Raw genomic sequence first — 22,001 nt, 5'->3', positions numbered from 1 at the left:
GTTAAGCATAAAAATTAATAAAATAAATGCGTATTCACACCATTGTTTGATTTTTATTTGTCTTTTGGCAGAACATTTATAGGCAGAAAGTATCTTTTGTGGCTTAGTGTCCTGGGGATAATGACATACAGTTCTGACTTGGCCAGCTTTAGCCTCAAACTGCACGTCACTGATTTCTGCACAGCTTGAGAACACCACGGCACTGACACTGGAGGGCGCCTGGATTCCAAGTAGTCTGTTCCTTTTTTTCCTCTTCTGAGCAGATCAGAGTGATTTGTTGAGTCACTTCACAGGACACACCTATGTCACTATAGCAACAACTAGGTGTGATGTGGAATGTAAGGATACATTTAATGGTGTAGATTTTAAAACTATTCCAAAGCTATTCATTTCTTGGCCTGATCTATTAAAAAGGCAACATGAGAAATTGAAAAAATATTTGCCATGTTGTGTGTCATGCATGCTACAGAATGTTACGTTCTCTACAGGGCTGTGTCATTAAAAGTAGGAGGCTCATGCTCCCTACTACTGAAGTCATTTCGTGAAGAAGTCACTTTTGCATTTGTTCTGTCGCTGGAGAGTTGACAAGCTTCTGATGAAAAGCATGCAGCGTTTGTAGAGGTGATTCTCGGGAAATAATTTAGAATAAACACTATTGGGGAGGTGGGGATAATTCACAAAAAAAGGAAAGTTCTAAACAATAAAAGCACAATAATGAACTTAGAGATGCTAATACGCTCTGAAGGGATGATGCAGTCATTTTTTTTTTTTGCATTTGTTTCTCTGAAAAATTTAAGAAAAGCAAATTGTCTCCCCCTAGTGAGGATAAAGCGGTGTATAGAGAATGGATGGATGGAAATTGTCTCCCATTAATCAAGAAAATATTCAACAAACTCAACAGTCAATCAACTCTAACTTCCAGCTACATCTGGCAGCTGACTTTAGTGAAAATGCTCTCAAACATCTGTTACTGCATCTAAAAAAAAATAAAATGAACGGTTAAATGCAGCTTTTTAAGCAGATTACTGTGCTGTGTTGTACTGTTTTACATGGTGCTGATTATTGTGATGTAGCAGGTGTGTCTTGAGATTTTATTTTCCAATATCTGATGTTCTTAAGAGAAGCTTGCGATTGCCACTTAACAATCATAAATGGATGAATAAATGTACCATAGTATTTAAAATAAAAAAGAAAATTAATTAGACAGGAGCGTACAAAAGATCTTAGCATCAGTATTCATAGACACGATAAGAAGGATGAGATGAACTCATGTTTTGTCAGTGAGCTTCTAGTTTTTTAGTGTTTCTGTTTTAGTGTGGCTGAGGCCAAACAAGTTATTTTTTTGCTCTTGGATGTTTGCTGCTGTGGTTCCAGTAAAAAAGAAAAGGTTTTAAGATTTAGTGCTCTGGTATATCTTGTCTCTATATGTTAACAAGCTTTGGTCAGCTGTTCTTTTTTTTTTTTTGAACATGAGACTGAAATAGCTGGAGATTAAGCATACCTGAACCAGATTCACTGTGAGCAAAGTGCACTGGAGAGAGAGAGAACTGATTAGCTGCTGTGTAATGGCACTGCCCCTCAGCCATCATTAACCACCAGTCAATTAAACCTGAACTTTAATTCCCATGAAAAGCCGTACTGCTGTACAGTATCAGTCAAGCTCAAAGTTCAATGCAGACAGTAAAAGATATTTTACATTTACCTTTGAGCATGTCTTCAAGAAATACATGCAAATACAATTATGTAATGTATGCATTTATTTTAAAAGTACTTTAGTGAACTAAAATAACTTACTAATGCATCCATGGTACTGACATCAAAATATTACAAATCTAAATTTTTGCAATAGTAATTTTAATACTGTTAATTTGCTTCATTAATTTACCTAATATTACTAATATATTGACAATGTTAACATAATATTGCAAATCCACATTTATGCACACAGTAATAATAGTTTATAAAATGAAACTATTACAATCAAATGATTTTAATCAATATTACTAATGCATCAAAAGTCCTGACATTTTACAAATCCAAATTTAGTCAGTGACAATAATTAATCATTTAAATTGGTTGATTGATATTAATTTACTAGTACTATTACTAACATTTTACAAATTATGGATGTGGTTAAAGAGGACATGAAGGTAGTTGGTGTGAGAGAAGAGGATGCAGAAGACAGGGTTAGATGGAGGCAATTGATTCACTGTGGCGACCCCTGAAGGGAAAAGCCGAACGGAAAAGAAGACAAATCCGAATTTATGCAATAATAGTAATATTTTATGTAAATGTATTTATTTTTTAGTTGAATTACATTGAGTAACATTGCTAATGCATCCACAGCCATATTATTGCAAATACAAATTTATACAGCAGTGATTAAATAAGCAAATGAGTGATTTAAACAGCTTTAACATAACTAATGTGATTTCTGCACAAATAATAAACAATTCACATTTCCTTTATTAATTAGAAATACTGTAACATAAATAATGCAGCCACAATATTGACAATGTTTTGCAATAATGATACAATCATTGTAGTTAATCTTGTAAATTTACTACATTATTTTCAATGACTTTACTAATGCATCCACAGTTTTGACGCTGAAGTAGTTTCATACCTTCATTCAGGACTAGGTGCACTAGAGCGCATGCGCACAGGTGGAGTGATTTCAGGGACGGTGAGGTATTCAGACTTAGCAGTTTGAACACATTACAGGTGTTTTCTGAGCTGTTTTGGGGTCAGCCTGGCAGCCTGCATGTCAGATAGGGGTGGATGGCGCCTCCTGCTGGCAGCATAAAGAACCTCCACAAAGGCTTGTTGTCACAGATTTTTCAGCTCGGTTTCAGCTGCTCCTCCTCACACCGCTGGACGCTGCACATGTAGCAGGTCTGCCTCACAACAGCACCATGGCTGATATCTACCGGTTCCCCGTTTACTTTGAGTGTCACCGGCTTGACAGAAAACAGGAGACGAAAGTAGAAATCTATTTCCGTAATCGACGCAAATCTGGCGGAGGAGAGTGCGGAGCGCTGAGCAGAGTGGAGGAGAGGATCTACAGGATAGCTTTCAGAGATCATGAAGGTAAGTCATAAAAACACCTAACGTGAATTATCAACAGAGGTTTGAAATGATTTTATGCTGTGGGCTTCTCTGTGTGTAGAGCACGGAGCGTTATTCTAATCCAGTTTTAGTTTTAAATGCCACTAAACAGTGGTAGAAACAATGATAGAAAAGTCATATATTGTAACGAACTGTTGCTGTTTATGTTGAGGTTTCAGTGGTTATTGTTCGTAATGTCCGTGAACGTGCCATGTTTAGTTGACTCACCTCTGCATGGTGACTACTTCTGGAGCAAAGATGTAGTTTTTAGTTGTTATTTTGGCTATGGTAGCCTGTATGAATGTCCAGTACACATCCAGAGAACGGGATAAAGTCTCCCTAATTCATCACAAGAGGGTTGCCGCAATAATTTAACAATAATTTCAATGATATCTTGTGTTGGGAAGTTGACGTGGTATAGCACTTTTTCCGTTCAAAACTGGGTCAAGTGCAAAAAACAAACTAAAATATTACAACAGTACTGTCTCACATTAATTTAAACACAGTCTTAACCTAAAGGCTTTCTTGTCTTTAAAAGGCATCAGTGACTTGCTCAGAGGTATTAATTCATTATTTTAGTTCAAAGTTATCTTCAAGTAGCTACATTTATCTGTCCACAAATAACTTCCCAGGAAATTGAAACCGAAAACAACATTATGCAACTTTCCCAGCTCAACAGCAACCTCTGTGGCCGTATGTGGTAATGGTCCAAAGTGTTGGGTGGAAGTGCAAAAGAACTGTCATCTCTGCATTACTTGAACTCTTGTCCAGATTATAACCAATGCAGTTATTTTTACCTTTTGAAATAGCTTTAATGTGCCAATTCAGCCCATGCAGTGCAGTTTTCCATCTGCCAAAAACAGACCGAAGCTCTTACATTGTGACTAAAATGTAATTCATGCATCAAAATGATAATTTATGAAGGTTATACTTTTAACATAATGCCTCATCCTATGAGGCGTTATGAGAAGAGATAATTCATTGATTTGACATACAACACTGTCTATAAAATCCTAGTTAATTAAAATCTAAAAAGAATATTAGACATGCCAAGCACATAGAACCTATAGAATTGTCCGTATTCATGCTACATGTCAAACATGGTTGTGCTACAAATCGAGTTGTAGGCGTATATAAACTGGGCAATACAGCTTAATCAAGAAGCATGCAATTGGTTTCCAACTGACTGAATCCACTATTAAAGTGCTAAATATATTGATAAGGAACTGCAGATATCAAACAAATATGAGAAGAATGTTGCACTGAAAACAAGTAAAATCAACCAGCTGTAGTCCATAAAACATAATTACGTGAGAAGCATCTAAGTGGGTCATTGTGACTCATGTGGCAGCACTCTGCACTGTGAGAGGGAGGACATTGATAGCAGTACTGTTTATTTAAACCCTCTGGTCATAAATAAAGGGAGGAGAATGAGGTGAAAAGCTAACATATAAAGAAGCTCAGATGACAACAACACTAAAATAGGCCAGCATTATATGTAATACATGCAATTGTGAACAAAAATTTACATACACTTGTTAAGACTAAGTGTAACATGTCAGTCTTGAGTTTAAAGTGACTCCTACAACTCTTGATCGTCTTTGAAGGAATCATTGGTGCCTATGTGTCTTTGTCACAAAAACAATCATGCATTTTGGTTCTTTAATACATTTATTATAGGTCTTCTGGAAATATAACAAAATCTACTTTGTCATAAGTATACATATAGCAGCTTGAACTATCAGATTTGTTGATGTATGTTCAGCAAACTTTCTCAGTGGCCAAGAATCCTCCAAAGTAGATCTGCAATGAATTAGAAGCTGCCTTTTACAGAAGCAGCACCCTAAGGTTTGACTGAAGTTTACTGCTGGTAACATGGACAAAGAAAAGGCCTTCTGGAGGAAAGTTCTGGGGTCCAGTAAAAACACAAATTGAGCAGAAATATGTTTGGAGGAGAGAAGATGAGGCCTTTGACCCCAAGAGCACCAAACCTACTGTAGAGCATGGTGGTGGCAGTATTATACTCTGGGGTTGTTTTAGTGTTTGTGGATCTGGTGCTTTACACAAAGTAAATGGAATAATGAAGAAGGAGGATTTCCTCCATTTTCTTCAGGAAAACCTAAAATCATCAGCCAGATGGTAGTTCTTGGATATAGTTGTTGATCCCAAACATATCTAAAGAAATGACTAAATCAGTCTAGAAATAAGGCTTCAGAGTGGTCTCTCCACAGTTTTTACTTAATCCCCATCAAGTGGTGAAAGATTCAACCAGAAGCTTATAGAGAGCTACCAAAAGTGTGTAATTGGTGAGAAAATGACCAACCGGCATTTACACAATATTAGCATTGCTGTATGTATTTTTTTTTTTGTCAAAGATGCATGGATTCATTATAGAACATTATTAGCTGTATGAGTCATTGTAAACTCAAGACCTACATGACAGAAATGGTCTTTAGAAGTGTATATAAACTTTCATTTGCAACTGTAGGTCATAAAACTCATAACTGTTGTTCTCTCTTAGTTCAGCAGGCAGTCCTTAAAAGATCAGAGCACGTCGTGGAGCTTCCAGATGGACGTCTGGAGCTGACTGTGCGAGGCAGCTTGGAAGCTCACGCCTCCTTCGATGACAACACACCCGATGCTCCAGCAGAGGTTGGCACAACATGTCTGTCATTTAGTCAAGTTTTATTTTAAAATGTGTGTATAAAACCAATGATGCTACACATCTTAGACCAGTAAAGGGAGATCAGTAAACTGCTATTATCTGCATGTCTTTTAAACACAGAGCCCTCAGTCCACGCCTGCCTCAACTCCTCTGCCAAGCGGTGAAGAATGTAAACTCCAACTTGACAATGATCCCTTTCAGAGCTTGGAATGCCTCAAAGCTGAGAAAGAACGTGAGGAAGACGTCACCTCTGTGGCCTACTCTGCTCAGCTTTATCCAGATCAGGACAGGGCTTTATTCAGGAGGTCGTCTCAGCCTGGTGATGTAGATGAAATTAGTGAGTGGAAACTTGAAGAGGACAAAAAATATGATGGAATGCAGGTGGAGTCTCACAGCTTTGGTCAGACCACAGATGAGGTGGAAGCATGCAGTGAGGTTGAGGATGAAGGTTACAGATCAAGTGGGTATTTGGCCTCTTTGAGTTTGAGTGAAACAGCCACGACTGTTGCGAGCTACAGCCTTTGTGACGGACTCCAGGTGCTGGTGTGTGAAGGGGACATCACCAAACAAAGCGTTGATGTCCTGGTCAACGCCGCCAATGAGGATCTGGAACACCATGGAGGCGTCGCTGCTGCACTGAGTAAAGCAGGTGGTCCTGAAGTGCAGCAGGAGAGCAGTACCTTAGTGAAATACATGGGCAAAATTCCCACCGGTGATGTTGTCGTGACTACTGGGGGCAAATTAAACTGCAAAACACTTCTGCATGCTGTTGGGCCTGTGGGTGGAACAGCAGGTGGCAGGGAGAAGATCCTACTGGAGCAAACCGTCCAGAAGGCTCTGAATTTATCAGAAATGATGGCGTTCCAGTCCATAGCCATTCCTTGTATCGGCTCAGGGGTGTTTGGCGTTCCTGTCACTGTGTGCTGTGAGGCTATTGTAACTGCTGTTAGGAAGTTTGGTAGTCAGGGAGGGAGAAGTCTGAGCAAGATAGTCCTGATTGATAAGAGAGCAGAGGTGGTGAGGGCCATGAAGGAAGCATGTGACAGGCTTCTCCAAGGGATGAGGACCGGAAACGGCACCGGACTGGACGTGGAGTTCCAGATGAATGCTGCTGGTCAAGACTCAGCACCAGGAGCCACAGCTGGAGCTCCTGGAGGCAGTGTCCATGTAGAGATCGTTCAGGGAACCATCGAGACCCAGCAGGTGAGAAAGTTGGCTTGATAAATGGCTTAATGATGTGCTAACAGTTGGATGTTGAGGAGAAGCAGTGAAAAACGTGCTGCTCGTTGAACTCATCATTTTACTGAACAACAAAGCTTCTCTGCTGCATTTTTAGCATCAAGTGTAGCTATACATTAGAACATCAATCTATTATTATGAAGGGACAGCAAAAATGCATACATGCACATTAGGGGTTTTATGATTAGGTTTAATGTTACAAATTACAGTTACATGGACTGCATGGTGATGGAAACGCAGCATCATCCGGAGCAGTAGCAGCTAAGGCCACATTAAAGAGGTTTGATGTGGTGACAAACCCAGAGTGAACAGGAACTGTGTAGTTCCTGTTCACTCTGTGCAGCCTTGCATTGTCCTTTAGCTTGTTGTTGCTGTTCACTCTTTTCATTCTCTCATAACCATTGTTGTCAAGAGGCTGCAGTCAGCTGGTTCATCATGAAAGGCCTGTTCACAATCACCATTTAGCCATTAGCCGCTAAATGAAACCAGATGTTTACCTCACAGTTTGCTACAAAATGAAGCTGAAATGAGTGTAAATGTTGGACTTCTATTCAACAAGTGCTTAGGAACACAACTCCAAATGAATATCATGTTGTACACCTTTGTTTTTTGTTTTTTCCCCCGTAAACTGACTTGTTTACATGTGCAAACACATCTGCTGTTCTTCCAGGTGGATGCACTCGTATCTCCCATGGTCGGCTACGATCCTCTCTCCACCCGTGTTGGAAACATTTTGCACAAAACGTTTGGTTCTAAGCTGACTGCACGGTTTAGAGAAGAAGCAGGGCACGAAACGTTGCCGAGTGATGCAGTACTGGTGGAGGGTTTGCATGGAAGTCTTTCTAATGCGGTGTTCTTCCTCAGTCTTGCTCCTTGGGATGACGACCAAGATGGAACCGCAGTTGAGGTGAATATTTCCATCAGTCTGTCTTTGTGGGAGAACATTTTGACCCTAGTCATTTGACATACAGTGGGTACGGAAAGTATTCAGACCACTTGAAATTTTTCACTCTCTGTGTCATTGCAGCCATTTGCCAAAATCAAAAAAGTTCATTTTATTTCTCATTAATGTACACTCAGCACCCCAACTTGATAGAAAAAACAGAAAAGTAGAAATTTTTGTTAATTTATTAAAAAAGAAAAACTGAAATATCACATGGTCAGAAGTATTCAGACCCTTTGCAGCGACATTCATATTTAACTCACATGCTGTCCATTTCTTCTGATCCTCCTCGAGATGGTTCTGCGTCTTTATTGGAGTCCAGCTGTGTTTAATTAAACTGATTGGACTTGATTAGGAAAGGCACACACCTGTCTATATAAGACCTTACAGCTCACAGTGCATGTCAGAGCAAATGAGAATCATGAGGTTGAAGGAACTGCCCAAGGAGCTCAGAGACAGAATTGTGGCAAGGCACAGATCTGGCCAAGGTTACAAAAGAATTTCTGCAGCACTCAAGGTTCCTAAGAGCACAGTAGCCTCCATAATCCTCAAATAGAAGAAGTTTGGAACGACCACAACTCTTCCTAGACCTGACCGTCCAGCCAAACTGAGCAATGGTGGGAGAAGAGCCTTGGTAAGAGAGGTGAAGAAGAACCCAAAGATCACTGTGGCTGAGCTCCAGAGATGCAGTCGGGAGATAAGAGAAAGTTCCACAAAGTCAACTATCACTGCAGCCCTCCACCAGTCGGGGCTTTATGGCAGAGTGGCCCGACGGAAGACTCTCCTCAGTGCAAGACACATGAAAGCCCGCATAGAGTTTGCCAAAAAAACACATGAAGGACTCCCAGACTATGAGAAATAAGATTCTCTGGTCTGATGAGACCAAGACTGAACTTTTTGGTGTTAATTCTAAGCGGTATGTGTGGAGAAAACCAGGCACTGCTCATCACCTGCCCAATACAATCCCTACAGTGAAACATGGTGGTGGGAGCATCATGTTGTGGGGGTGTTTTTCAGCTGCAGGGACAGGACGACTGGTTGCAATTGAAGGAAGGATGAATGCGGCCAAGTACAGAGATATCCTGGAGGAAAACCTCTTCCAGAGTGCTCAGGACCTCAGACTGGGCCGAAGGTTCACCTTTCAACAGGACAATGACCCTAAACACACAGCTAAAATAACAAAGGAGTGGCTTCAGAACAACTCTGTGACCGTTCTTGACTGGCCCAGCCAGAGCCCTGACCTAAACCCAATTTCGCATCTCTGGAGAGACCTCAAAATGGCTGTCCACCAACATTCACCATCCAACCTGACAGAACTGGAGAGGATCTGCAAGGAAGAATGGCAGAGGATCCCCAAATCCAGATGTGAAAAACTTGTTGCGTCATTCCCAAGAAGACTCATGGCTGTACGAGCTGAAAAGGGTGCTTCTACTCAATGCTGAGCACAGGGTCTGAATACTTCTGACCATGTGATATTTCGGTTTTTCTTTTTTAATAAATTTGCAAAAAATTTCTACATTTCTGTTTTTTTCTGTCAAGATGGGGTGCTGAGTGTACATTAATGAGAAATAAAATGAACTTTTTTGATTTTGGTAAATGGCTTCAATGACACAGACAGTGAAGAATTTTAAGGGGTCTGAGTACTTTCCGTACCCACTATAAAATGGATTCCTTCACCCTCTAAAATGATTGGATTCTGTTATTTCACAGGTTCTTAGAGCGGGCATCAACAACATCCTAACTTCATGTGAGGACAGAGGCTTCGGTTCTGTCGCTTTTCCTGCTCTCGGGGTCGGCATTGCCCTGCGGTTTCCTCACAGCGTGGTAGCTAAAGTTTTACTGGAGCAAATTGATGCATTTGAACGGGACCGAGCCAGCAGCACGCCGCTCCTGGTCCGCATTGTCATCTACCCCAGTGATGACGAGGGTATTGAGGTAGAGGAAATGCATTGTGCTCTAAACACTGACTATTCACAGTTAAGCTGGTGAACTTCGGTCTTTGATGTAAAATGCATTAAGACAGAAATTTCTCTCCATTCTTTTTGTCTCTGCAGGCCTTCGAGTCAGCCCAGAAAGCTTTGAAATGCAAAGAATTCACTGAAGACGGTCAACAAAAGGCCCAAGATCAAGGTAAGTATAGATATTCTAGACTTTAAAGAATTTGAACGCAAACCTATGGCAGCACATGTTCATCTATTTTTTTCTGATTGGTAAAGATATTAATAGTCAAAGGAAACATTCTGTGTCTTTAAATGTATTTGATGCTTCCTTTGGTTAATTTCTGACCAGATATGTTCTCCCCAGGTGTTAAAAAAACATGCCTTTATTACCTAAGCTTTTATTTTTCAACCAAATTAACCAGTGATATTCGGTTCTTAACGATTCTGATTCTTGAAGCTACGGGTGGTCAGGGTTACTACAACTGCACATGACAACTTTACACTGATGCATGTGTAACAATAATACAATGATATAATCTACTGTGTTAGATGTACACCGCTACAGGAGACTTTTCCATGAGCAACTTACAGAGGTTTAGGACACGTTACGCAGTGCTTCTGACTCAGAGCTTCAACTGTTGTGTCAGTACAAAGTTACAAAGTCCTCCTTGTGTAACTGTAGTGCTGCAACAATAAGAAACAAATGAGCCTAACAGAGTGTCTTATTCTCTTCCAGCGTCCACCACAAAGAGGATCATCCTGCTGGGAAAAACCGGATCTGGGAAGAGCCACCTGGCCAACACTATACTTGGAGAGAAAGTCTTTAGCGTAAATCATACACCCAACTCTGGAACAGGTCAATGTCAGTCACAAACCAAAGATGTCAATGACAGAAGCATCACTCTGATCGACACTCCTGGTTTCTTTGACACGGTGAAGCCTGAGGAGGACTTGAAGGAGGAGATAGTGAGGTGCATCACCGAGTGTGCTCCCGGGCCTCATGCTTTTCTCATTGTGCTTAAAGTGGAGAAATTCTGCGAGCACGAACAGGCTGTCATCTCTAAAATACGCCAGTATTTCTCAGACGATGCTTTAAATTACGCTGTGATTGTCTTCACTCATGGCGACCAGCTCCCCAAAGGGACGAAAATTGAAGAGTTTGTGAGTCAGAATGAGAACCTGAGTGATCTGGTGAAGAAGTGCGGCGGCCGGTGCCACGTCTTTGATAACAAACACTGGAACAACAAGCTGCAGAACAACTACAGGAGCAACCAGTTCCAGGTGGAAGAGTTACTCTGCACGATAGATGAGATGGTGGCGGAAAAAAATGGACGGTACTACACGAATGAAATTCTGCAAGTCGTCGAGGAAGAAATACAGAAACATGAAGAGCACATAAGACAAAAACTGGGAGACCTGCCACCAGAGGAGATCACAAAAAAGGCCAAAAGTGAAGTGTGCAATAGATTATTGATCCAGCTGGCAGGGATTGGAACAGGAGCTTTGTTGGGAGCTTTTTGTGGCGTTGCAGCGATGATTGGAGGAATTATCATTGCGATGAAAAACAGAGAGCTGATGACAATTCTAAGAAGAGTTCCAGCACTGGCAGGAGCACCTGCAGTAGCAGCAGCAGGAGGAGGAGAGGTGGCTTTAGTAGCTAGTGCAGCAGCAGGGGGTGTAGTGGCTGCAACAGGAGGGGTCATGGGAGGCATCATTGGAAGTCAAGCAGCTGAAGGAGCAGCGACGCCATTGGAGGCCGCAGAGAGGGCATACGAGGCTGTCCTGGATAAAGGAAAATCTACTTTTAAGCAGCTGAATTTCCCTCTCCGGTGAATATCAGCAGGTTTACCTATTTACCATAGTTTAGTTTAGTTTATTAGTTTATTTGTCAGGGACCATGTACAAATGCATTATTCTTGAAAAGAAGAGATGCTTTGTACCAGATTTAGCTATTGCTATTTTCCATCTGCAGTCCCTGGGCAGGTCACACAAGTAAAATACACATTACGATTAACAGTAGCACTAAATACAATATTATTAATAATACTAATCAAATTACAGTATGTACATTTAAAAAAACAACGCTACAATTTACTTAAAATAAGGCAATGAACAATTTAAGTGGACTGATGCTGACACAGTTGCCTATCAAGGAAGTATTTCTTTATGTTCCTAGAAAAAATGTTCAAATCCACAGACACCTTCAGACTGTCTGGGAGCTGATTCCACTGTTTAATGGTTTTAAATGAAAAGGCTGTCTGTGCAAAGGCAGAGTATCTTTTTGGGATGGCACAGTTTTGGTGAGCAGTGGAGCGAGATGTTCGAGTTGTTTGTTCGGAAAAAAAATGTATGAATTTTTTTAATGGAGGTGGAGCAGTGTTATTTACAATTTTGAAAACTGTTTTTAAGTTTGAATACAAGATGAGATTGTCAAAACTGAGTATATTGTATTTACTGAGGATATTACAATGATGATAACGAAGAGATTTTCTGTCCAATACCTTTAAAGCCTGATTATAAAGTGGTCTGAGTGTGGTCTCATTGGCCTGAGACCAACAGGACAGGCAGTAAGTGATATGAGGAGTAATCATAGCATTAAAGTCCATGAAAGATGCCTCAATTGTCAAACTATTCCTGATGTGTCTAAAAGAGGAGATATTAAATCTAACTGAATTGCATAGATTTTTAATGTACTTTTTGAAGCTCAGCGTTTGGTCCAAATGGACTCCTATAGAGCTATATAGAGTTTTCTATATGGAAGTGAAAGAAGCCAAAAGTACAGATTCAGACTTCTGGGGTTTCATATGTAACAAATCTAAGGAGCCAATCCTGTTATGTTGCAGTAATCTTTATATCGTGTTCCTCATAATTTCAGTTTAACCCTCACGTCGTCCTGCAGGTCAGAATTGACCCGTTTTAAGTTTGAAAATGTGGAAAAGAATATAAAAATATATTTTCACAGTGAAACTTCTGATGTCCAACATTTTTTGATGTAAAAAAAGAAATGTTAAAAATGTTTCTTGAGAACATTCACAAAATTATTTTTTTGTGAATGTTCTTAAAGAAAATATTAGAAGTTTTACTGATATGTAATCACTTTAGATATTTTTAGGATTTGTTTGGAAGATTTTTTCAAATTTTGTTTGAAAATATTTAAAAGAATTTTCTTGCCAAATTTGGGGGAGTTTTTTTTTTTTTTTTTTTACTTTTCAGGGAAACTTTTAAGTAATTATCGAAATTTTCTTCCTGAAGGTTTTGCAAATTTTCAGAAATTTAGGGAATATTTTTTTTTGCTTTGGTGCCCGTAAATGAAGACGACAGGAGGGTTAAACTTCTGTAACTGAATTGCTCCAATATCACAACTTGCAAATGTGTAGCGCAGAGAAGTTTTATATCTGTGCAGAATCACAGGGGAGCTGGTGTGCTGGAGCTGCAGTAAATAGGCGTAGTGTGTGAAATGAGGAGGCAGCAGTGTAGAAAAACATCTAAGCCATTCTCAGGTAGGAAGGGTTTAACATATAGATACGTTTTTAGTGGTTTAATGATCAACTGGAGAGGTACTTTAAATTATAACCATTTAAATTATGGTGTAAAACACTGAGATAATGCACATAGACTTAAATTTGCACCTTATTATATCATTGCCTTTTGATGTTGTTACTAGCTGCATGTCTAGCTTTCATTTAGAGTTAAGTTTCTGGACACCTGGTGGAGGTTTATCCAACATTTTATTTGCTTTGAGCTCCGTTTTTGTCTCGGGAGATGAAAAATCGACTATTTAGCTGCTGCTAGGCTCACAATTTGTGAGCCACAGAGCCAAAAAAGTGAGCTGGAAAGAGGCTCAAAAAGCTCTGTAGGTGAAGTGCAATACATGGTATTTGGTACAACTGTGACTAAAAGGATGATTGCTTGACTCAAAATGAGAACACTAGTGACTTGGGGGAGGGAAACGTTCATTATAAAATGTTTTATCTCTTAGTATTTCTTATTTGTAAATTATGTAGCAATCATAATACTTGGGCAAAGCTGGTTAAATACATTGATGTGTTGATTTTGTATTTTTTCACTCTCTTGATGTCCACTTTTCAATGATTTTGGACAATAAAGTCTTTAAATTCTCTCCATTCGTCTGCTTTGTTTCATTATGGGGATGTGTGAATATGTCGGCTGGTACAATAGGAGTTTTATTATTCTCACGCTACACCTGTGAGCTCTGATCAAGGGACTCCCTAAAGCAGGAAAACACTTCATGAAATCAAATACCGCTGACACATATTCTGCTTTCAGGAAGTGAATTCAGAATACTGGCATGCAAGAAACCTTAGATAGTGATTTTATCATACAGTGGATGCAGCTAAATGTGATTTTATTTTATTTTAGTTCTTATTCAGTGGTCAGAGCTGCATTTACATGTAGAGATGGTGGAGTCTCAGTAAAATCTACATATGAATCACAAAATTCTTATTTCTTTTAACAAATACAAGGTTGGTCCTGGCTGTGGTGTGTTGGATAATGACGATAAAATAACTAAATGTGAAAACCTGAGAAAATTATGTCAACTTTTCTTAAAGGTTGTTGCTAGAGGTATGGACCCGTACCGTAGCCTGTGGACTACGCGTCTACCGGGAGTCACGTGACCAGATCTCGCGTATCTGATTGGCAAATGGCAAGTGCCGTATCCGTAGTCCACAGGCTACGGGTACGGGTCCGTACCTCTAGCAACAACCTACCTATTACGCAAGCTGGTCTTGAGTGGAATGAAATGAGTGTCTGGCCCTTTAACAGGGTGTCTCAGAGCACACAGGTGATGGTGATGACGGTGAGTAGACGTTGAACTCTCACACCCACTGAACCAGGGAGTCATTCCTCTTTAACCGAGTGTTTCAGACCAAATGAAACTCGGGGCTGCTTGCCTCTTTATCGTCTATCAGTGAAATGGCCGCCAAGCAGGAGGATCAGGAGCGTCATGGAGTGGAGCTGGACCAGGATCAGTTCTGCTGCTCGGTGTGTCTGGATCTTCTGAAGGAGCCTGTGACCATTTATTGTGGACACAGTTACTGCAGAGGCTGTATTGAGGGTTGCTGGGACCAGGAGGAGGAGAAGGGGGAGTTCAGCTGCCCTCAGTGCAGAGAAACCTTCATCCCCAGACCTGTGCTGAGGAGGAACAACATGCTGGCCGAGGTGAGCTCTGACATCTGTGCCTGATATTTCACTATAATTGTAAAAAAAAACAGCTAAAAACTGTCTTCACACATGGAACCCTACTACATATTTACTTGTGGTAAATAAAAAATGCAATAAAGTTCATGATTAGATAGCGGTAATTGAAATAATAGTAGTTCAAGTGCTATGTTTTGTATTAGTTTGTTAGCTGAATCTTTGAAAAATACAGAAATAAAACACATTACGGGTACAATACGAGGTGAATGTACACAAACTGATTTTCCTGTAAAATTCTAGTATAACACTGGCAGCTGTGGGTGTATAATTTATGTAAAGATGTCATTTTTGCAGAATGTGAGGTTTAATGCTGTCACTGGACTTTCCAATAATGCACTGTATTTATATAGTGTTGCCACTGTAATCGACCTTAATGCTACATGTAAATTACGACATGTTTTCTTTTGAAATTGTACTGAAACTGCTGTGAATTTCCTGACACATGACATGAATAAGAACATGTCTTTAATCTCTATGATCCTGTTTTAAAATTTTAAAATGCATCCACCACTAAGGCACCTAAAGCAATAAAGGATTATACAAGTTATGTTTTAATGGATGCAGAACATTTAGTCAAAGGCAGCAACGTATGAGAAATGGTAATATTTTTTCAATTTATTGTAAAAAATGAGTATAAACAAAACATTTGCCTTTTACTTTTGTTATCAAATATAAAAAACAGACTTTTGTATGATGTTAACAGACAAATACAGCATTAGTTCATTTAAATATCTGTCGATACAGCAATAAATAACTCCAGTGTGTGCTCTCTAAATAGATCTAATTATTCAGAGAGTTTTCAATATTTATCCTAAACTGTGTTTAGTTTCATTTCACATAATAAAAATCTATTTCTGGATCATCAGTGAGTGGCTTTCTGTTATTTCTAGCTGGTGAGGACCCTGAAGAGGACAAGCACCAAACCAGACTCTCCTCCTCAGGCCTGCAGCGGCCCGGCGGATGTTTCCTGTGATTTCTGCAGTGGAACCAGCCGAACCAAAGCCACCATGTCCTGCTTGACGTGTCTGGCGTCTTACTGTGCAGCTCACCTGGAGCCTCACTACAGTGTTTCTGTGCTGAAGAAGCACCAGCTGGTCTCAGCTACAGTCCCACTGCAGGAGAAGATGTGCTCTGAACACAACAAGCTGATGGAGTTCTACTGTGAGACGGACGAGCAGCTCGTTTGCTCCATGTGCACTCTGGTGGAGCATAAGTGGCACAAATTTGTCTCCGTTTCAGCACTGAAGGACAAAACAAAGGTAGAAACCACATATGAGATGACGGTGGAGCACATTTACCTCATTTGCTTATCTCTTCATAATGCTCCCTTTCTTGTTTCACGTGATTTAATCTTTTGTATCTTCCAGAATCATCTCGATTTGAGTCAAAAGAAAGTCCAGGAGGAAGTCCAGCAGAGGGAGAAGCAGCTGCAGGAGCTGAGCCGAGCTGAGGAGAATGTCAAGGTTTGGGGGTAAAAATATTTTGGCTCCTGGAATAGAGAATTTAACATTAATATGCTGTACAGTTTCAGTTTCACTTCTTTGTAAACCTGGCACTACTGTTTTTCCCCAGTTGATGGCAGCAGAAACGGCTAATGAGCACCACAATGGAAAATGAACAATAACAGTAATTTCTTGAATTAGTTACTTTTTTTTGGCAGATTTTCTCTGTTTTATTGGATTACAGATAATAACTAGTGTTATTAGCAAAAACAGTACTCTTATTTTTTATTTTTTTTACTTCCCATCAAACATAGAAGCCAAAACTGTATATTTTTCTAAAAGGTAATTAATGCTTTTCACTTTGTCTGTAAAATTGGACAATTTTTTTTAAACTGCAAAAATTATAATTAAACAAAAATCTGCTGTTATTTGAAAACAATATGTATATTAAGTCTCAAAAACATTACTGAAAATGTCAAATAAAATCACAGGAAAAAAACAGGTATTAACATGTTAACTGTAAATGAAAATGGGTCAAAACTGTACATTAAGTCCACATTAAAAATCTATATTTTTACAAGTAATAATTCTGTAGTTCATTTGCAATGTGTGACCATAAAATCATGCTGCTTTACTGTATTTAAATTTGCTAAAAATATATATATATATATATTGCAGAATCTTGACATTATTTTTCACAGTTTTTATAGTACAGTATTCTTTTTTTTAAATTTATATATTTTATTTTATCACTACAATTATTTTTTTATATCTTTTTAATTTTTTTTTTTTTACAATAAACACTGTCCAATTTTACTCTTTTTTTCTTCTTTCTTTCACTTACACTGGTCTATTTTTTTTTTATGTCAATCTTATTTTTATTTTATTTTTTTCTTGGTCCCTACTTACCCCTGAGCAAGATATCTGGCTCTTCAGCAGCTAAATACTCAACAAATAATTACTAACTGTGCCTATCTGCCGTTTGATGTTGAGTAGATATTGTACAGTTTTTTTTAGAGCCCTTGAGGCTAAAATCAGTCTGTTACATTTTTAAAAACCCTGCAGTTGAAGAAATCACATTCATTCTAGACTGCAGTGTGAAATACAATAAATGTCCTTTTATTTTGACCTTTAGTGGTCAAAGGTCAGGATGTGTTCATGTATTTTTACCTCAATAAAGAACAAATATTCCACAGAGCTGTGCTCAGACGTCACTGAGGGACTGCGACCAGATCTTTGCCCAGCTGATCTCCTCCATGCAGAAGACAGGCAGCGAAGTGAAGCAGCTGGTTTCAGCGCAGGAGAAAACTGCCGTCGGTCAGGCCGAGGAGCTGAAGCTGCAGCTGGAGGAGGAGATCAGCAGGCTGAGGAGGAGAGACGCCCAACTGGAGCAGCTGTCGCATACTGACGACCACATCCATGTGATGCAGGTACTATACACTGTTCAGACTTGACTTTGACATTTTTATTTTAAAGACGTTTCATTTGTTTTTCATCTTTGACACAATGGAGCGTGACTGTTACCTGCAGTGAAATGCAGCCAGCGTTTACCTTCAGTTCAGAAGCCTCAGAAACAACACAGAATGAATTCGGAAGACTAAAAACAGCCAAATGTGCATTGCATTAGAAATGATGAGGAAATCCGACTTCGAATCAAGTAATAGTTGAAGCTTAAACCTTAACAGCAAATAATTCCTCTAAATATGTTTACCAATATTTTCTCATCTCCCCTCGGATTTTCCAGTTCCTCTCCACATCCTATGATTTTCCTGAGTTTACACCTGCTGCTGCTCCTCTACGTTCCTTCAGAGACGTGGCTGAATGTGTGTCTGAGCTGAGAGGCCGTCTGGAGGCCGTACTGAAGGAAGCGTGGCCCCGAATCTCAGCAGCAGGTAACAAATGGAAATATTCCCAGTAGACGTCACCGAGAAAACCTGACAAATTTCACTCTAGTGCTACACATTCAAACTTGTGTATTACGAACAAACAGGAATCTGTGCAATATCGCTGTTTTGTAACATATAGACGTGTGCAATATTGTTGTTTTCCACATGCACTGGAATCTGTGCAACATCTACATTTCAACATATGGAAGAATCTGTAAAATGTTCCCATTTCTGGCGTATAATTCCTGTTCAGTTTTATTTTACTGCTATTGTTGGTCACATTTTTACAATTTCCTGCCTTTCTAGCAATGTTATATGATGTTATACTATACCTGATGATAAAAGAAGAATAATCACTGTAGCTGATTGGTTTTTGTTTTTTTTGTATAAATGGAGGCAATGTTTATAATCTGCTTGGTTGCTTGGTAACCTTTTTGTCACATGGCTTTGGGCCTTTTTCTTCTTTTATCTTGGCAGGTATGTGTTTGACATCAAGGAAGTGTGTTGTGTCTGATGTGGGATGAAAAAAGACAACTATTTTCTTGTGCCACAACAACAGTGAGATTTATCAAGGCTTATCTTATTACTCCACCAAGGAGGTGGAGCCTCAGCAGAGTTATGTGACGATCGATGTTGGTTTGTCTGTTTGTCCGTCAGTCTGTTTGCAGCAATACTCACAAACAGACTAGCGGGTTTGGACAAAATTCTAAGGGAACGTCAGAAATGACATAAGGACTAAGTGATTAGATTTAGGCAGTGATGCGGCTTATAGTCTGGATCCACGGATTTGTTGCAGATTTCTGTATCGTCTTATTTAGGTCATGTGATTCGGTATCCATAACGTACACATGCAAAACACACACCTGTGCTTAGCGCAAGGTCATTTTATTTGTGGGTACATCTATCTTAAATGGACACATTCTATGGTGCAGTGATTTTTGCCACGAGGTATGTCTGATATAAAGACTTTACTCGTGTCCAGTGGTGTTTAAAAATGAGCTTTCTTTCTCTCTCACAGTCTCTTATGTCGACTTCTCGCTACCACCAGCACCCAACTCCAGAGAAGAGTTTTTACGTTGTAAGAAATGAATTTGAACAAATTTAACTATTTACATTTGGAACTGGGTTTATTGTTCATACTCGCTCTGTTTTCCTGGCAGATCATCGTCCTCTCACTCTGGATGTGACCTCCAATTACCCATATCTCCACCTGATTAATGACAACCTCCGGCTGAAGCCTTCCCCCAGCGCCTACTCTGCTCATCCAGACAGGTTCTCTAAGTTTGCACAGGTGCTGTGCAGAGAGGGTTTGTCTGAGCGATGCTACTGGGAGCTGGAGTGGCACGCTCGCACTCTGTCTGCAGCGGTGGCCTACAAAGACATCGACCGAACCTCAGAGGAGTCCCAGTTTGGTAGAAATGACAAGTCATGGAGTTTAGAGTGCACGGCGGGCAGCTATTTGTTCCGTCACAATAACGTAGAAGAGAAGGTGTCAGGGCCTCCGTCCTGCAGGATCGGAGTTTACCTGGATTATAGAGCAGGAGCTCTGAGTTTTTATCACGTCAATGACCCGATGGTCCTCATCCACCAAGTCCTCACCACGTTCACCCAGCCTCTCCACCCGGGGATCGGGCTGAACTATGAATGGTATGATGTTGGAGTCTTTGCACAGCTGGTCAAGCTGTGGTAGTCTGTGTGAGTGTGTCTGAGGGATTTTTTCCATGTTGAAATAAATATATCCACTGATAAGAATGTTATGAACCATCCTGGAACTCCCCGAGAACTGAAGATGACGAAATAGAGATGCTTTCTAGTGTGAAGCAGTAGATATAAAGGGATGTATTATAGATGGGAAGGTGTGAGAAAAACATTTGCAGACAACTTTTAAATTAATATAAAGTGAAATCTTTTACTTCCTTTATAGTATTCTCTGTCATAACTCCTCTGAGCAGCCTGACATTAGAAAGATATCAGTATTTGTGCAGATCCCACTTCACTCTCAAAGTAAATCCATGCAATCCTGTACTTGTTTTCCAAGACAAATGCTTTGTTTGTTCTTGTTGGTGGTTGATTACGATCAAGACGGTTTTCATCGCCCGCGAGAAAAAAACCTGCAAGTTATTGCAAGTGTGAAATCCCTGCTGCGGTTTTGTTTTCCACGTGGAAACTTTGCTTAGAAAATGGACAAACCTGCTTACACAGCTTCACAATTTGCTGCCGATTGTCACTGTTTATTGCTTCTTTTTTTGTGCTAACTGTATAGAAATAATGATTGACAGGGCTAAGTAGCTGTATGTTTTGACAGCTATTTTTTTTCACTTGAGATTTGAATGTTTCCATGACATGTTTTCACTGTAAATGCCTTCTTAAATTTCACTGTAATACCTTAAATATGGGTTGCACTTTAAAAAATAAATGTAATTGTGTCGCTTATATTGAATATCCAATCTGCTGTGTTGTCATAGTTACCACTGGCAAAGAGCATCAACATTTGGTTTCCTCCTTCCAAACACACACAGGTTTGGTTAACTTCAGTAGTCTCTCTCTGTGTTAAACCATTCAGATCGTTGGCAACCTGGCCAGGTTCAACGCAACCTTCCATCCAGCATGGATGAGCGAGTTTTCGTGCACTATCGCTCAAAGATGGCATGAAATCAGGACAATGTAACAAAGAATCTAATGGAAGTTGATATTTATCTGTCAGGGCTTGTAAAACACACGGATCTGTGTGTTAATGTTAAAGGTTTAAAGGGCTAGTTCAGAGTGTGAAGCAGAAAGTCTGAGTTGGCGACAAAAAATGATAAATGCGGTTATCAGTGACATTTCTAGGCTCTGGTTTCCTGTTCCCTGTAGACCTTGGTGAACTCGTGGCCACAGTGTTCACCAACAGCTATCAGATTTCTGCATCCTGACCTTTAATTAATACAAGACTTAAAGTTAATGTGTTCTGTTGAAACACAAAGTCGAACAAGCGAGAAGATGAAGCTGAGCGCAGATGTTGAGCGAGGAAAGACGTAGCAGAGATCTGCGGGAGAGCAAGTGACAAAACAGTGGAACAACACACGATTGTGTGTGTGTATGTGGATAGTTGCAAGCATTAAAATAGTTTTTGGGCACAGCATAGAATTTTTTGTTTGCTCAGATTAAGTTTCTCTTTGCTCAAAATTTCACACTGCGTGCTCAGGATTGTGGCACAAATGTAATTCCATACACTCAGGTCTCAGATTAATAGTGTTTTTTGAATCTGTATTGTGAGATTTGTCTCCTCCATGTGGCAGTGGGACATCTTATACAAGCTGTTTGTATTTTTTTTTTTATCAGATTTTCTTTTGGATATGTTTTGTGGATGCTTCCTAGAATTTTCTTATTTTTTCCAAAGCCATCGTTGCTGTTACCGCTGCAACATCATGCGAACGTTGCCACGGACATCAGATTTAACACTGCAGTGCACGGTGAAATGCAAAGTGATTGCATTGTGTTAACTCATTTGGCAGAGCTTTGAATGTAACGGATGTAAAAATCCTGCACTCCAGTTTTAAGCCATGCAAGCAATGTTTG

At 39.8% G+C, this 22,001-nt stretch overlaps 2 protein-coding genes across 3 annotated transcripts; both read left to right on the top strand.

Moving 5' to 3' along the window:
- Positions 1-2,628: 2,628 nt before the first annotated feature.
- Positions 2,629-14,015, top strand: LOC110972738 (uncharacterized). Of its 2 annotated transcripts, none has more exons than XM_051944044.1 (7): positions 2,629-3,090; positions 5,630-5,760; positions 5,894-6,976; positions 7,683-7,919; positions 9,666-9,890; positions 10,010-10,085; positions 10,632-14,015. In XM_051944044.1, exons 1-7 carry the CDS (start codon positions 2,916-2,918, stop codon positions 11,726-11,728), a joined length of 3,024 nt encoding a protein of 1,007 aa, XP_051800004.1. In that variant the 5' UTR covers positions 2,629-2,915; the 3' UTR covers positions 11,729-14,015. The 2 variants fall into 2 exon arrangements, with proteins under 2 accessions (XP_051800004.1, XP_051800005.1); XM_051944045.1 differs by having other exon boundaries at positions 2,966-3,090; positions 5,635-5,760.
- Positions 14,016-14,516: 501 nt separating this feature from the next.
- Positions 14,517-20,883, top strand: LOC110970552 (E3 ubiquitin-protein ligase TRIM16-like). The gene is made up of 8 exons (XM_051944048.1): positions 14,517-14,714; positions 14,827-15,076; positions 16,006-16,374; positions 16,483-16,578; positions 17,754-17,987; positions 18,302-18,449; positions 19,462-19,521; positions 19,604-20,883. The coding sequence occupies exons 2-8, from the start codon at positions 14,831-14,833 to the stop codon at positions 20,131-20,133; spliced, it is 1,683 nt and encodes a 560-aa protein (XP_051800008.1). The 5' UTR covers positions 14,517-14,714; positions 14,827-14,830; the 3' UTR covers positions 20,134-20,883.
- The last annotated feature ends 1,118 nt before the right edge of the window (positions 20,884-22,001 follow it).

The sequence above is a fragment of the Acanthochromis polyacanthus genome, chromosome 23, assembly GCF_021347895.1.
Source record: "Acanthochromis polyacanthus isolate Apoly-LR-REF ecotype Palm Island chromosome 23, KAUST_Apoly_ChrSc, whole genome shotgun sequence".
NCBI lineage: Eukaryota > Metazoa > Chordata > Actinopteri > Pomacentridae > Acanthochromis > Acanthochromis polyacanthus.
The sequence above is the reverse complement of the archived record's forward strand: the minus strand, read 5'-3'. Positions and strand labels throughout refer to the sequence as shown.